Here is a 15,228-nt window from a genome sequence, read left to right as displayed (position 1 = left end):
GTGCTCCAAATCTGTTTTAAACTATTCACTTCTTGTTGAAACTCTGGTCAGGTTCAGTTAATTGCAAAAGTATTTGATAGTTTTGGGGCACTTCTCACAGCAACAATGTTTTTGACCACTGCAAGAGCAAGGACAGCTTGTGAAATGCTGATTTATTGTGCAAGCAGCACACTGAAAATAAATTGCGTGTGAGTGGAAAGGGCTTGTGCGAAACCAAAGAATTTGGTCAACCTTTAGGTGGGAGACAAACCTGAAAAGAGCAGATGGCTCATAAAAAACCACAGATTTTCCTCCCAGAGGCAGAAAGTGGTGCTGACGCAGGAGGGTTGTGGGTTTCTCCTAAGTCATTATGGAGCCAGGCTTCAGATGGCCTGCAATTCCTGGGTGCTGCTGAGGAATTCCATTCTGATTAAAGGTCTCAAGGACATGCCTGTGGTTGTGTCCTGAAGAGAGTCAGCTTCATTTCTTGGGCCAAAATGTGTAGCATTCACGGGGTTTAGGGCTGGATGGGAGCTTTGTAATCATCACTGAATGTCTGCAAAATGCAGGTCACTGGGTTGCACCATTATTTCCACACCCAGTGGGTCTGCCCTTGAGGGAAAGCATGGCTTTAGAATCAGTGGATCTGGGATTTAAATGTAAGATTATACCTTATTTAAATTTCTTATTTAAAAAGAAATGCTTTCTTTACCTAGAAAGTGTTCTCTGCTCTGCTGCACGTTGGCCATGTGTCAGGTGTGGATGAAACCATCTGCTGCCATTTTACTGCCTTTAGGAGATTTTGCTGTTGCATGTGCTTTGAAAATAGACATCTTCCCAAACTGAAGACTTGGTGGCAGACGGATATTGGAGTAGGTGCTCTCAGGTCTGTTTTTCAATATTGCTGGTGCCACTATGGAAAATTAAAAATCCTGAACTGTCTGCCGTCACCCAAGGATGTTTGTGGTCCCTGTGACCCTCCAGGGGGTACTAATGCCAGCCATCCCCCCCCTCCAGCACTGCTGTTACTGCTGCAGGGAAAGAGGCAGGTGAGGTGCATGAGGTGCCTTGTTGGGATGGATTTGCACAGGAGATAAACCCGGGCTTTCTGCATCTCTGTGCTGGGCTGTGCAAACATCAGGCTTTGAGGGCTCCTTGAACCTGGAACAGCAGTTCCTGCATGGAATTGCAATGTTGTTTTTTCCTTATCCCATTTGGATAACTTGAATATGGTTGTTCATCACTCTTTATCCTGGTTACTCAGGAACTCCCCATGGACTGGCCCTGCAGAATCACAGAATGGTTTGGGTTGAAAGGAGCCTTAAAGACCACATTGTTCCAACCCCCGGCCATGGAATACCTGCTCTTTATGTGGTAGTGAAAAAAATAGCAGTGGTGTGCTGTGTCCCTCCTAGCCCTAGGTCTGCTGGTAGCTGAGAGGGTCCCATCTCGGTGTTGCTGTCACAGGAGGCAGCTCTGCACCACCAGAAGCCTGGACTGAAGCTCATGGAGAAATCTGAACCAGCGACTCAAGATGATGAAGCCAGGTTTTGTCTATTTGGACTTGAAACCTTTTGTGTGGTTTTGTGGATGAAACAGTAGCCCTAAGGCTCAGGGAATCTTCATTCTTTCCAGATCTCTGTAGAAGAAATGCACCAGCTGTTAAATAGGGATGGAAATACTTCTTGTTGGAGGAGGGAACAGCTCATGTCTCTGTCAGCCCATGCCCATTGTTCTGAACAGCCTGGCAGGGTGAGTGCTGGGTAAGGCTTTGAAGAGTTGCAGGGGGACTGGGGTCTCCCCTCCTCTCTCCTTTGCCCTGACATTCAGCAGATCACGGAGCACACCACTTGCAGGGTGGTGTGGGGAACTGGGCTACATGACTGGGAGTTGCCCTGAGCTCTCAGGTTCACAAGGAGCCCCAGGTCTTGTATGAACTGTGTGTGGTACCCGAGCAGGGCAAGCATCCTGGTACCCCTGCCAGGGAGGCATGCCAGCACAGCAGGCAGTTGGTGGAACAAAGTGCTCTGCTCTTTGTTCCAGCATGAGTGAGGAAACCCAATCCTTGGGCTCACAGCGTTTTCCTTCTCATTTCCCCCAATGGGCTTTTTTTTTCACACTTCCTGGATCAATCTCTGATATAATCTGCCCCAGCAGAGTCACACATTCACACTCTCCTGGCTCCAGCAGCATTTCCCACTCAGCCAGGCCACGGCATTTCAGGGCTTACACAAAACACACGTCCTTTTCAGTTCTGAGGGTCCCAGGAGAGTAGGAATGGAAACAGTGATACTGTTAGAAATCATTGTCATTACAGATAGAAAGCATGTTGTCCCAGTTGCTCTCCAGAGGTGATTAGGTATTCCCTCTTCCTTGGAAGTTCAGGGTATCTACAGAACACTTTCCTATTATAGAGATATCAGCACTGTTTCCTACAAGCAGCTCTGCTGGAGGTGGTAATTCTAGGTGCTCCATTGCAGGCTGTCCCCAAAGGCATTTTGAGTCATGGAATTTCTTAACCAGGCAAAGAGCCAGTCCCGGTGAGGGCACATGGGATGCAAGATGCCACTTGTGCTGCCCATGGGACCTTGAGTCAGTTACTTGCCTCTTGGTGCTGCAATTTCTTCTTCCTGTTGTGGCAAGGTCAGTGCTGCAGGGCAGGGCTTGACCCCCAGGGGTACATGTCCAGCACTTGGCCTCGCCCAAGATAAGTCAGAGTCTGATTCTAATGTTCATCATCTCCCAAACAGCTTGGGGTTAGTTTGGAGTCAAAGGTCACACCTGTGTTGCAAGTTCAGAAGTGTCATCGGTGATGACCCTCCTCCATGAGATCCCTCAGACTGTGCCCTTCTGGGTGATTCCTGCAATGGTTTTTAGTCCCCTCTGAAATAAAAGTGCTACAGGCTTCTGTGGCTCCAACAGGAGGTCTAGTGAGCTTCAGAGCTGCCTTCGAACCCTTCTGTTCACAGAATCCCAGAGTAGCTGGGGTTGGGAGGGACCTCTGGGGATCATCTCATCCAGTGCCCTGCCAAGGCAGGGTCACCCAGAGCAGGTGACAGAAATGTGTCCAGGTGGGTTTGGAATGTCTCCAGACAGGGAGACTCCACACCTTGTCTGGGAAGCTGTTCCAGTGTTCTGCCACCCTCTGTGGAAGTTGTTGGGGAAGATGAAACAGGAAAGCCTTGGAAATATGATTGCCTGACAAAAGATTTTGGGAATATGAAAACTACAGGCAACATCGAAATGAAAGCCACTTTTGAAATACCAGGTCTTAGTTACTGAACAACTAGAAAACAATGGTATGGCCGACTGAAGTAATCCCCTCTTGATGGAACAATACCCTCTGCTTGCAAACAGGTCCAAGGGTCAGAGCAGACCCTACTAGCTCAGCAGAAGGGGTCCAAAGAGTAGTTTTTAGAAGTTAAGATGTAACACTCTATGGTAATATAAGAACTCTTATAGGCTGTATGTAAATGCTATAGGATTTGTATCTTGTATTAGATTGGTTAGTGACAATTAGAATATTCAGTGCAGAAGATGATTTATTGTATTGTAACCAGGACTTCAGACATTCTCATTCTCATTCTCACTTCTATTCATTCTCTCTTCTATTCATTCCTCTCTTCCACTTCTACTCTTGCTCCTACTCTCTCTCTCTCTCTCTCTCTCTCACCCGTTCACTCTCTTGCTCTCTTGGGCCTGCTCAGAGCTGAGTCTACCAGCTCTGAGCAGTGCCCCAATACCCACGCCCTTTACAATAAACCGGCTGTGTCCCAAGACCTGCCTATAGAGATCTCTCGTCTCCATCCGTCACCGTCTACGTCCGGCCGTCCCGACTGGACCCCAGAACCCCCTTAACCTACAGGAAGTAAGTTCTTTTTCATGTTGAAGTGGAACTTCTTGTGTTTTAGTTAATGGCCACTGCTCCTTGTGCTGTCACTGGGCTCCACTGGCTCCATCCTCCATCACCTCTGCTTTTCTGCTTCCAGACTTTACCTGTTTGCACTGAAGATTTTCCAGCCTGGGTCAGCACCTTGGGCTACTTTCCAGTATTTCAAAAAAGTACAGTTCATCTGTTTCACAGAACAGGGTTGGCAAAATGAGCTGTTTTCCCACAATGTGGAGATGTTTTCCTGCCGTTCCTAACCAGCTCTGGCACCCCCAGGCCTTGGAGCGAGAACTGACAATTTGGCAGCGGGCTCAGGCTGGCGCATTAAACCATTCTGGGAAGGTGCTGGGTGTTTCTCCCAGTGCCTGAAGGGTCGTGGCTCTCAGATGCTTGTTTGAGCATTGCTGACCCTTCCTAAGAGATGCTTTGCATGTGGTGGGCATAGACAGTCCTGGGGAGGTGGTAAGGAGCTGCTGCCATGGCCCATGAGCTTTGGGAGAGCACAAAGACTTAAAAAAGGGTGCTAGAAAGGAGGGTGCCTGGCCCTCACCACTAGTGCTGGAACCGCTCTAAATTCATGCTTGTATTCCCATTTTTCTAGGACACTTGACTCTGTCTTGCCCACTGAGGGAGTGAGGTACCTAAAGGGAGGTTTCCTTGTGTCTCCGAAGTGTGGGCAGCCCCCAGGACTGGGGCTGTTTTGTGGTTGAGGTTTTTCCCTTGCTTTTGCTGTTCCAGATGCATCCCATGGTCCTTTCTGCCCCCTGCTCCCCTTTGTAACACTTTCTATTCTAATTAGAGATTCCCTTTCATACATTTTTTTCATTGAATACGTGCTGTAACACGCACTGCCTGTGCCCCTCAAAACTGCGGCTGTAGCTGGACTCTGTTCTTCAAGGGAAATACAGACTTTGGGGAATTGCCCTGGGTGATTGGAAACAGCAGGGATCTGATCTCCCACACTGACCAAACTGTCCCTAACTGGGACCACTGGGGACATCTTGCCCATCTTCCTCACCCAAAAAGCAAGTAGAGGGAAGAGGGAAAGAGTCATACCTGCAGGTAGGATGCACAGAGACCAGACCATGGTGCCGGGGGATCTCCCAGCCTGGCAGGATGGGCTCCAACACTGACCGCCTTCTGGCACAGAATTGGATACACAGCACTCAAAGCTCATTTGCAAAGAAGTGTCTGGCCCAGAGACCCATCTTTTGTTTTTTTTTAACCAAGGAGAAAGATCAAGATTTTTGCTGCTGAGAAAAGCTGGGAGATGTTTGGGGTTTTGTTTATTTTTTAAATTTTTTTTGGCCATGGAGAGGAGACACTGTATCAAAGTTTAAACAGAGATGCAAACAAGGTAATTAAGGCATTTCTGCAGTGCTTCCAGGGGAGCTGCTGGATGGCATCCAGACCTGGGAAAGGAACAGCCTGAGTTTTATTTTTTCAGGTTAATTCCAAGGTTTGGATGGATATTTGTGCTGCAGAGCTGAACCACTGCTGCACTGAACCACTCCCAGCAGCACCAAAGGGAAACTCGGGCATGCCAGGGGGAAGCAGGGTGGCTGGGGCCACATTGTCACCCAGCAGCAGAGAGGAATATTATTTAGATCTCTTCTGTCTCATCTGATTGCTCTGACCTGGTTGTTACATTGCACTTGGCTTTCAACGGGAGCAAGGACTGGCAGGAGCTGTCAATATGTTGGGAGTGAGGCTGATTAACCCTCCTCACTTCGAAAATGAGCATTGGGAAGAGTGTAGTGCAACCATCTGCAGGCAGATGTTCCCATGCTGTCTCTTCACTGTGCTACTCAGAGCTCTGCACAGAGTGCAGGTCTGTCCCCACCCTGGACCCCATGGACCTTGGCCAGGCCAGGCAGTGCCTCCGCGGCTGCCAATAGATGACAAACGCTTCTAGTTTGGGGTGGGAGGGGGTCTGTCCTCTGTGGTGTAATTGCTGCCCGGCAGGTCTGGTCCCCAGGAGTCACCCAGCACTGCATCCCACGCTCCTGCTGGGAGCAGCATCGCTGGGCTTCCTGCAGGGCTTGCTCCGTGGGGGTGTTTGGGAGGTGCCCGTGGGTGAGATGAGCCCCCAGGCTGGAAGAAGCGCAGCTGAACGAGGTACCTGCAGACCTGAGCCTTGGTGACGTCTGTCTCTGGAGCCGTGACTGTGCCAGAGACGCTGTCGGACTCCACAGCTCAGAGCTCTGGAGACTGTCCAGCGCCGCCCGCCGCTTGTATGCCTTTCTTTCAGTGGGGACTGCAGGAAGGCCGTACTGGACAGATGGCCAGAGGGACAGGGATTGCTCCGCGCGGCTGCCGGGAGGTGCGGGCCGAGTCTCGCTTGGCCGCGGTGGCGGGAACTCCCTCTGTTGACTTCTCCCGAAGTTGCATCCCTTCATCCAGTGGTGTCCCTGGCTTTGGTAGTAAGTAGCACCTTCCGTAATGTCTGTAGCCCTTACTAAACCACAGACCGGACTGATTATTGCTGCTTTTGTAGCCTTTGCAGAGCTGTTTTTATTTATAATTGCACCCCGCTGGTGTGTTCATAATGATTTTCCCAGCTGCATCCCATGCGGTCCGGTGCTGCAAAGCCACATTTTCATAGTAGCTGTTGTTGCTTTTAATCACTTGTTATTTGGATGATGTATTAATAGCAGTATCTCTGTGAAGCTTTAGAGTGTTTTCTTTTTCAAAACATTTACAATAAAAGCTAAGTGTTAGCCCTAATAAAACCTGTTTCCTTTGGCTACCTCCTCCAGCAATGAATCCAATTAACTGAGTGCTTAGTGGAGAGCCCGTCTCACCCTGTCCTGCCCCACCTCCACCCTAGAGCCTCTCCTGAATTTCTGATTAAAAGGTGTTTAGGACCCCAGTGGGAATTGGAGGGGTGTGAACTTGTAATTGCCCATGTGCAGACTGTAGGAGGCTGTAATAATCCCACCTATACTTTGCAGATGTTCATTTATGCCTTGTGATTCTCCTAAACCCCAAATAACCCATCACACCGTATTTCCCAGAAAGGAAGGATGATGAGGCTGGGTGGTTTGATGCTCTTGAGATGAGAAAGCACTAGTGAGAACAGAAATAAAACCAGAGCAGGCTGTTGCCTCCTGAGAATCCTGAGCCTGTGAGTGGGGAGGAGTGGGGTGATGTTCTTTATTTTAGCCATTTATGGGGGAAACAACTCCCCAGCAAAACCTGTCTTTGCTGGAAGTGGTTTAAATGGAGCACTTAACTCACTGGGGCTTGTGCCTTTAATTTCATTCAGAAGGCGACGCTGAATGGACTTCTCACCCACTTCAAAAGGCTGTGGCAGTGTGTCCACTGTGGTGCGGGTCATTCATGGACACTACAGGAGATGTGAAAACATCTGCTACATCCATGCCTGCTCCTTTCAGTACAGTTACTCCCCTTGCTAATAATTGTCTGTGTTCTGTCATCTAGAAAGGGACTTTGTGTTCCGTCCAGGTATTCTAATGCTAATTTGTTTAGTTAAAAAGAAGAGGCTAAACAGATGTGAACCATTTGGTTAGGTTGTAGTTCATTTGTTAGGAAGTGCAAAGGATTCTTGGCAGGATATTAAATATTACCTTGGCTGATCACAAACACTTCATATTTCAAGAGAGGAAGGGAGGTAGGGACTGCACTCCATAAATCAGCCTTTTCAAAGAGACAGAAAAAGGCAAACATTTGATAAATCTGTGTCATTATACTTAGAGATCAAAGGGGGTTTTACATATGTATTTATGCAACTGGCAACCTAGGAGACAATAATAACAAACACAGATCTCTGACAGCTTTACAAAAATAAAAATTAGCCTGTTCTAATCTGTAATTATCTGGGAACTGTGCGAGGTAGGAGGTTACTCACACTAGAGCTTTGCTAATGCTGAGACGGTGAGCAAATGTTAAGTCATTCATAAATACATTAGGAAGTTCCGTGGGCAAGGGGTTGCCAAAGCCACTGGGTGGTAGCAGGGCAGGGCCACTGCATCTGCAGCCCTGGTTTTATCCACAGAGCCCAGATTAGGCAGGCAGGGGTTACCAGAGCCAGAGGTCACCAGGGAAAGCAGCGTTTCCCTACGTGCCTTGATGAAAATCATTCCTTTATGATGAAAATATATAATGATGGAAATATAAAATGATGGAAATATATAGTGATGAAAATCATTCCTTGATGATTTTCCAGAAAATTATCTATGAGGAATCTACCTGAAGGATCCCTGAAGGCAGGAAGATTTCCATCTGGGGGCTCTCTGCTGCTTGCCAGTGAGCTCCATGTCTGGTACCTTCCATAGCCCCACATGGCATTGTTGGCCTGGATGAACCCTCCCACTATTCCCAATGGCTGGTCCATTCTATACAGCTCAGTAAGTACAGGACTGGAGCCAGAGGCTCAGGAAAGTCAGGGAAGAAGCCTGAGAAGACCCTAGAAGGGTTTTGCAAGCAGCAGAAGTAAGAGGAGGACTAATGGGGGCTGCAGTGGGTATTGCTTTAATCCAGGGCAGAATTTAGCAGAAGAATTGAAACTTCTCCAAAGCAGCAAGGGCCATTGCATCACACAACAAGGAGAAATCCAGTTGTGTTAAAATAATTTCATGGACAAAGCAATGCAGCCACAGAAATTAGAGATGGAGAACTAGCATTATGTCATCTCTCCTTTCCTTCTGGCCAGTCGCTGGGCTGATTTCCTATTCTCTTGTGCTGGTTTAAAATGACTTCAGCAACTTGGTTTCTGCTCATTCCCATGGGAAACTTCCACAGTCTATAGATTTCGCTGGTAGGAAACTCTTCTTGACAGTCAGACTATATTTTCCTTTACTCAATTCCATCACATCACTCCTACTTACACCTCCTTGGAGCACCCTAAATGCTCTTCTCCATTGAAGTCAGTGCAGTTAAGCGAGCAGTAAATTTGGTATGTGGCACTTGGAGAAATAGATATTAAAACCCCAGGGATGAATTAGGGAGCAAGGGGAGGGAGGGCAGTGGGGGAAAGGAAATGGTTTCAAGTTAAGAGAAACAAGATCTCCTCTTACATCTGTATAGCGGTGCTGCCCGTGGCCCTGGTGGGAGCATGCCCAGGACAACGCAGAGGGACACTGTGAGAGGCAACGATGTCCCTTGGATGTCCCTAGGATGTCCCTGGGATGTCCCTGGTTGGTGGTGGGGTTACGAAGCCACAGCTGAGGGCTCTAAGGCATTACGTGGCACTTGGACTTGGGTGCAGAGGGGTTGCATAAAGCCCCGGGCACTTGCCTTGCCAGTGGCTGAGCTGTTTTGAGTCCCAGTGATGGTACCTGCAGTCACCCCGTGGCCTGTCTCCCCCGGGGTGGCCCAGTCCCACCATTTGGCTGTTTGCAGCTGGGATGGCCACTGCCTCTACTAGTCCAGCAATCCTGGTCCAAGAACACTCACTGCAAGCTGCATATCTATGGGTTAAAGCACATGTGTTTCTCAGGACAAAACCCCAAATGTCCTCATGCCTTTCTCCCAGCTCTTACCTCACTATTGTGACATTAAGACAAGTCCAGCAGATGTGTGCAGTGGTGGAGAGAAGGCTGTTGACAGACACACAAGATTTATCTGTCGGTGATCCTCATCTTCTGTGTGCTCTGGAACAGCACAGGATACGCTGCACAGGACGTGTGGCAGAGGTGAGGGGAGGAGACAGCAATAAGGATTTCCTAGGGTGGGAAAAAGTGGAATAAGGAAGTGCAGGACTTCTCTTCCTGGGGCCCTGCAAGGGGGAGAGGGCTGAGACAGTTCCGTGACTGAGGAACATCTCAGAGTATTGCAGTAAGGACAAAATCCCATTATAGATACATATGGATGGATGAGGAACGCAGAAGTCTCACACCAAAGCCCTGCCTCTCAGGGTTCTGGGTGCTGCATGTTCCCAAAAAGGGGGTGGTGGTGGCTGGTCACCTCCTCTCCGGCCAGGTCACTGTACAGCAGAGCACTCCAGGGTTACACGCTCTAGAATGCCTCATTTTCCCATGATCATGATTAACATCATGAAATGGTGAACTACTTTTCTCAAAACAGAACTTTAACCATGTCAGGCAAACTGCATCCTGTCTGGATTGGGACCAAGAGCACATTAACTTGATTTTGGGTACTTGCTCCTATTTGTCACCCCATCAGGCTTGTTCCTGCAGATCTCTGAAGAGCTGGGTGTGAAGCCTTCATCTTTCAGAAGAAGGAGCGTTTCAGAAATGGCCTCTTCAGTGTCAGAAAAATAACATTTGCTGAAAGGACATAACAGATTTTTCTGATTGGAAATAGAGAAAGCAACAAAGTGAAACTCAGCATCCCAACAGGACTGGAGAAGCAGTGGAAACTGCTGCCTTGTGTCCAACTCCAAGAAAATACTGGAAAGCACATGGCTGCATCTGTAGGACACATGGCCTGGGAAGAGTCACCCAGAGTGGATGTTGGTGAGGTGAGCCAACAGACCTCACTCTTCCTCTCTCCTCACTGTGGATTTGATCACAGGATCACAGAACAGTTTGGATTGGAAAGGCCATTAAAGATATCTTGTTCCAACCCCCTGCTATGGGCAGGGACATCTTCTGCTAGACCAGGTTGCTCCAAGCCCCATCCAACCTGGCCTTGAACACTTCCAGGACTGGGAAATCCACAGCTTCTCAGCAGTGCTCCACTAAGTGCTACTGTGACCTCTTGTCAGGAGCTGCACCTTCCCAGTGCCATCTGTGTAATCAAAAATCATCAAGAAAGAGGATATGGAGACTGTACTGATGCAGCTCAATTAGTTACTGATTAACCAGCCAGCAAGACAGCCACTGCTCTGATCCCAGGGCACAGAGCAAACCCAGCTGTGCATTTCTGGTTGTACCCATTCCTTTCCAACTCTGTTTCTTCAAAATATTTCTTGCCCTGTGCCCCGCTCCGTGGCCACAGCACACGTGCTCCTCCTGCAACTGCTGCATGGGGCCCGTTAAGCAAATTTCAGGAGCCAAGAGCAAGTGTTGAGCCGAGCTGGAGCCCTGCTCTTGAGATGGCAGCAGGAATGGAGGAGACCTATGTCCTGCCAAGCAGTGGTGTGGGCTCCTGCTGGAGGCAGTGGGTCAGTCTGGAGGATGGAGCCACAGTTGGTTCCCAACCCACTGGTCGAAACCTCTCTCACCCACACTCCTCGTTCCAGGGAGAGCCCAGCCCTCCTCCTGACCTACCTTAGCATGGATGCTTTTTCTGATCACTTACCCATTTGCCATTCCTTGGGAGAAAACTCCTGCCATCCAACTGTTGAAGATACAATTACAGTAAAACCTGTCTTGGGGCTATTTTTCTTAAAAAGCCAATCCAGTTTTTACAAGCTACAGGTGACATATATTAAAAGCTTAAACCAAACTTTCTGTGACATTTTGTTGATGTTATCCTGGCTGGTGCTGGTGGATGTAAGGAACAAGGAGAATTATTTCATCTGAAGGGTTTCCCTGTTAGCTCATGGGTGTAGGAACGTGCAGTGCAGCAATCAGTGTGTGGAAGCAGCAGATTTTCTATTTGGAATTGTACAAAACACCAAGTGCAGGGGTGAGTAAGCCTGGGTGCAGGAGAGGCACCCGTGGAATGATTGGTGCCTACAGCTGTGATTCATGCAATGCCTGGAATTGTCCTCTTTAATTCTCTTCACAGTTTCCCATCTGGGGAAGCTGGCAGAGCTTTGCCAGCACACAGAGGGAAACTGGAAAGCAATTCCTCCTTCCTTCTGCCACAGCTTGGCGCCTCCATCTCTGCTTGATTTGGGATCACCCTTCACACCACAGAGCCCAGCAGTGCCACCTATTTTATCTCACAGCAGAGAAATGGTGGAATTGTTGGCTGTTGACTCTGTAGCAGAAGTACAAAAGTTCTCCTTGTGTCATCCCAAAATCTACTTTGCAAATACCTGGTCCTGGGGAGAATGGGGACGAGTGACACCGGTACTGATGGAGATCTGGGTGGCCCAAGCTCTGTGTTAACCCACTGAGTATCTTTTACAGAAGTCATACACCTCTCACGGTCTTATTTCCCCTCTTCAATCTGCTTGGTTTAATTAGTTTGTAAACTCCAGTTTGTAGTTTCAGATTATTTTACAAGATTCTCACACCACAGCCAGTGTGATGGAAGCAGTTCACTTTTGCATAACAGGGCAGGAATTGATGTAAAGTTGATATATGAATAAGTCAGGATAGTGCTGTTGCTTCTGACACACAAAATTAAGGCTCTTCATGCTGAAAAGATTCTCCTCTTGTTTGGGGGAAAATTTAAAAATAAAGGGGTTTCAGCAAAACCTCACTCTCCCCTCAAAGCAAAAGTGCTCTGAAAGCAGAAAATTCTGTACAAAAATCTATACATCTTTTAATAAAAACATGGTAGAAAAGTTGCCCAAATGCATTGGAGTGGTAAGTTACATGATTGCTGGGAGAATAGCAGCTAAAGCACTTCCATGGAATGTGCAAAATCTGCTTCCCTGGAGAACGCTGGAGTGATCTCGTCCTGGAAAGGAGGGTCCCACAGCTAATGGTGTTGCGGGAAGGATCTCCTCAGACAGATGCTCTTAATTTGCCTTTCAGGACCTGTTGTGTTGGGTTCGGTTTCTGTGCGTTACTCCCATAATGTGGACCATGGCAAATCTCACCAGGAATTTTTACAGGCAGCGATTTCAGAAGATACAGCGTGACAGAAGGTGCAGCTGATTGAAAAGCCGACTCATCAAAAGAACAGGCAAAGCGTAGTGTCACAGAATAGTTTAGGTTGGAATGGACCAACCTTTAACAAGGTCATATAGTCCAGCCCCCTGCCATGGGCAGGGACACCTTTCACTAGACCAGGTTGCTCCAAGCCCCATCCACCCTGGCCTTGAATGTTTCCAAGGATAGGCCATCCACACCTTGTCTGGGCAACCCAAGCCAGTGTTCTATCACCCTTATTGTAAAAAAATTCTCCCTAATATCTAATCTAACCCTGCCGTCTGTCAGTTTAACACCATTATCCCTTGACTGTGCTAAAAGATTTGTCCCCACCCTTTTTATAATCCCCCTTTAGGTACTGAAAGACCACAATAAAGTCTTCCTGGGGAGTTTGCCGTCCAAGTATTTGGGGGATAAAGAGGAGAAAAAAAATGACTGAGATGCCCCCAACACCATGATGCCCCCAGTGCCTGGCCCCCAGCTGGCGATTCCCTGCAGTCGTAGAGGGACAAGGCATGGGAAATCCAAGCCTGGAAGTGGATGTCCAGCACACGAACCCCTGCGGGAGCCGCAGCGACCTCCCGGCCACGGCGGGCGACGGAGCCGCGGCCCGACGGAGCGGCCCCGCCCCCCCGCGCCATCAGCCAATAAGCGCGTCCGCTGCCCCCCCTTGGCCCCGCCTCCCTCATTATGCGCGAGCCCGCGGCTGTGATAGGCTGAGGGCGCTGCCCGTCCCCCGGGCTCGCGCCCCGCCCCGCTGCTGCCTTTGCCTGCGCTGCCGGCGGCGGGAGACGGCGCCGGGCGGGTGGCAGCGCCGGGCACTCGGCGGCGATGGGGCCGTGCTGAGGCTCCGCGGGTACCCATGAGGCGCCGGGCAGAGCCGAGCCGAGCCGGGCGGGCTCCAGTCATGTATCCCGGTGCGCCCGCGGGCACATGGGGCAGCGCTTGAATCGCTGCCTCGATGTCCCCGTCGCGTTGCCGCCGCTGAGGCGGAGGCTGCTGCTGCTCTTCATCATGCTCTTCCTCTGGCTCTATATGTTCTACTCGTGCGCCGGCTCCTGCGCCGGGCTGGCGGCCCTCGGGTCACCCGCGCCGCCCCGCGCCGCTCCGCCGCTGCCCCCGCTGCTGCCGGGGGAGCCGGGCGAGGAGAGCAGCCTGGAGGAGCAGCGGGCAGCGCCCGACGCCGGCAGCCCCATCTCCAGCTTCTTCAACGGCTCCGGTACCAAGCGGCTGCCGCAGGCCATCATCATCGGCGTGAAGAAGGGGGGAACGCGGGCGCTGCTGGAGTTCCTGCGGGTGCACCCCGACGTGCGCGCCGTCGGCGCCGAGCCCCACTTCTTCGACCGCAACTACGAGCGGGGACTCGCCTGGTACAGGTACGGGCCGGGCTGGGGCGGGCAGCGGCCCCGCGGCGGGACGGGACTGAGAGGGGTCCCCGCCGTCCTGCCCGCCCCGGTGTGGGAGTGCGGTCGCCCCGGGCTCCGGAGCAGGTTGTGGAGCGCCTAGGGCGAAGAATAAATGTTCCGCTAAATGCTTTCCCCCGAAAACACAACCTCTAAAAATATAATAAACCCAGCGCGCAACTTGCGCTCCCCGTTAGCCCAGGCGGCGGCGGGGCGTCTGCAGGTTTTACACGAACCAAATCATATTTAATCTTTATATAAAGGTTAAACATTAATTTAATATTTTTAAACACTCTTATTCCGCTGTACTTCCATATCTTTTGCTGGAGCGTTTATTTTTCCTCCAGCTCAGGGTGTTGCTGAGGGATGACCGGTGTGTCTCCCGGGTCTGCATGGGCTGGCGGGCGGTGCGCTCAGCGACCGTATACTTGCGGGGTTTTTGACCCGTTTGGTTTTGGGTTTTTTTTAACCCATTGGGGTGGGATTTAACCCGTGTTTTGGGGTTTTTTTCCCCCCCTTTTTTGGGGGGGGCGAGGTGGGGAGGGTTTACCCGTTTGGGAATTTTTTGACCAGTTTGGGAATTTTTGGATGTGTTTGGAGGGGGTTTGACCCGTTTCGGGAGCGCGGCGGCAGCTGGGACTGGCAGGCGGCAGCTCCACTTTCCAGATAAAACTTTCTCACTCGCTCCCTGCGTTCCGTCTCCGTTAACTTTCTCCTACCCCGTAATCATCTCTGGAGCTGATCGATTGCCCGAGGTCGCGATCGCCAGCCCGGCGCTGGATTGCGAGAGCGGTGTGTAGTGTAGCGGGTAACGGGCGCGTCGGGAATGGGATGAACCCTTGGACTGGGAGAAAATTATAAATTTTTGGCTTGCATCCTGTAAGGATGGATGTAATTCTAAGTGATTTTGCGAGGAGCAGCGCGGTGCGGGATGTCTGGATGCGGGTGGGCTCGGCGGAGCGGGCGGCGGTGGGCGCGGAGGAGAAGCGCGATCGGACGCCGAGCGAGGGCGGCCCCCGTTTCTGTACCTTTCTCACCCTTTTCCGATTGAAGTTCCTTTATCGGGAGTATTTTGAATATGTCTTTCTACTGAGTGTTTACAGGAATACTAAAGTAGCAGGGACGGAAACTTTGAAGCTAGATGGGAGCTGTGAAGTTACGAATTGTAACCTCTTTGTAGTCTTGAAACTCCCACCCAGCAAGTCCGATTATGTTTATGTCTCTTTTTATAATGTGGCCATCCCTCAGCAGCTAGTGAAAT

The 15,228-nt window shown here is 50.2% G+C and overlaps 1 protein-coding gene across 1 annotated transcript in view; it reads left to right on the top strand.

Annotated features, from left to right (window-relative positions):
• Positions 1–13,342: 13,342 nt before the first annotated feature.
• The window catches only part of HS3ST3B1 (heparan sulfate-glucosamine 3-sulfotransferase 3B1), a 30,289-nt gene continuing 28,403 nt past the window's right edge, over positions 13,343–15,228 (top strand). The window contains exon 1 of the mRNA XM_048323987.1: positions 13,343–13,940. Within this exon, the coding sequence (XP_048179944.1) occupies positions 13,498–13,940 (443 nt within the window). The 5' untranslated portion in view covers positions 13,343–13,497. The remainder of the gene's footprint in view (positions 13,941–15,228) is intronic.

The sequence above is a fragment of the Corvus hawaiiensis genome, chromosome 19 (genome assembly GCF_020740725.1).
Source record: "Corvus hawaiiensis isolate bCorHaw1 chromosome 19, bCorHaw1.pri.cur, whole genome shotgun sequence".
Lineage (NCBI taxonomy): Eukaryota > Metazoa > Chordata > Aves > Passeriformes > Corvidae > Corvus > Corvus hawaiiensis.
The sequence above is the reverse complement of the archived record's forward strand: the minus strand, read 5'-3'. Positions and strand labels throughout refer to the sequence as shown.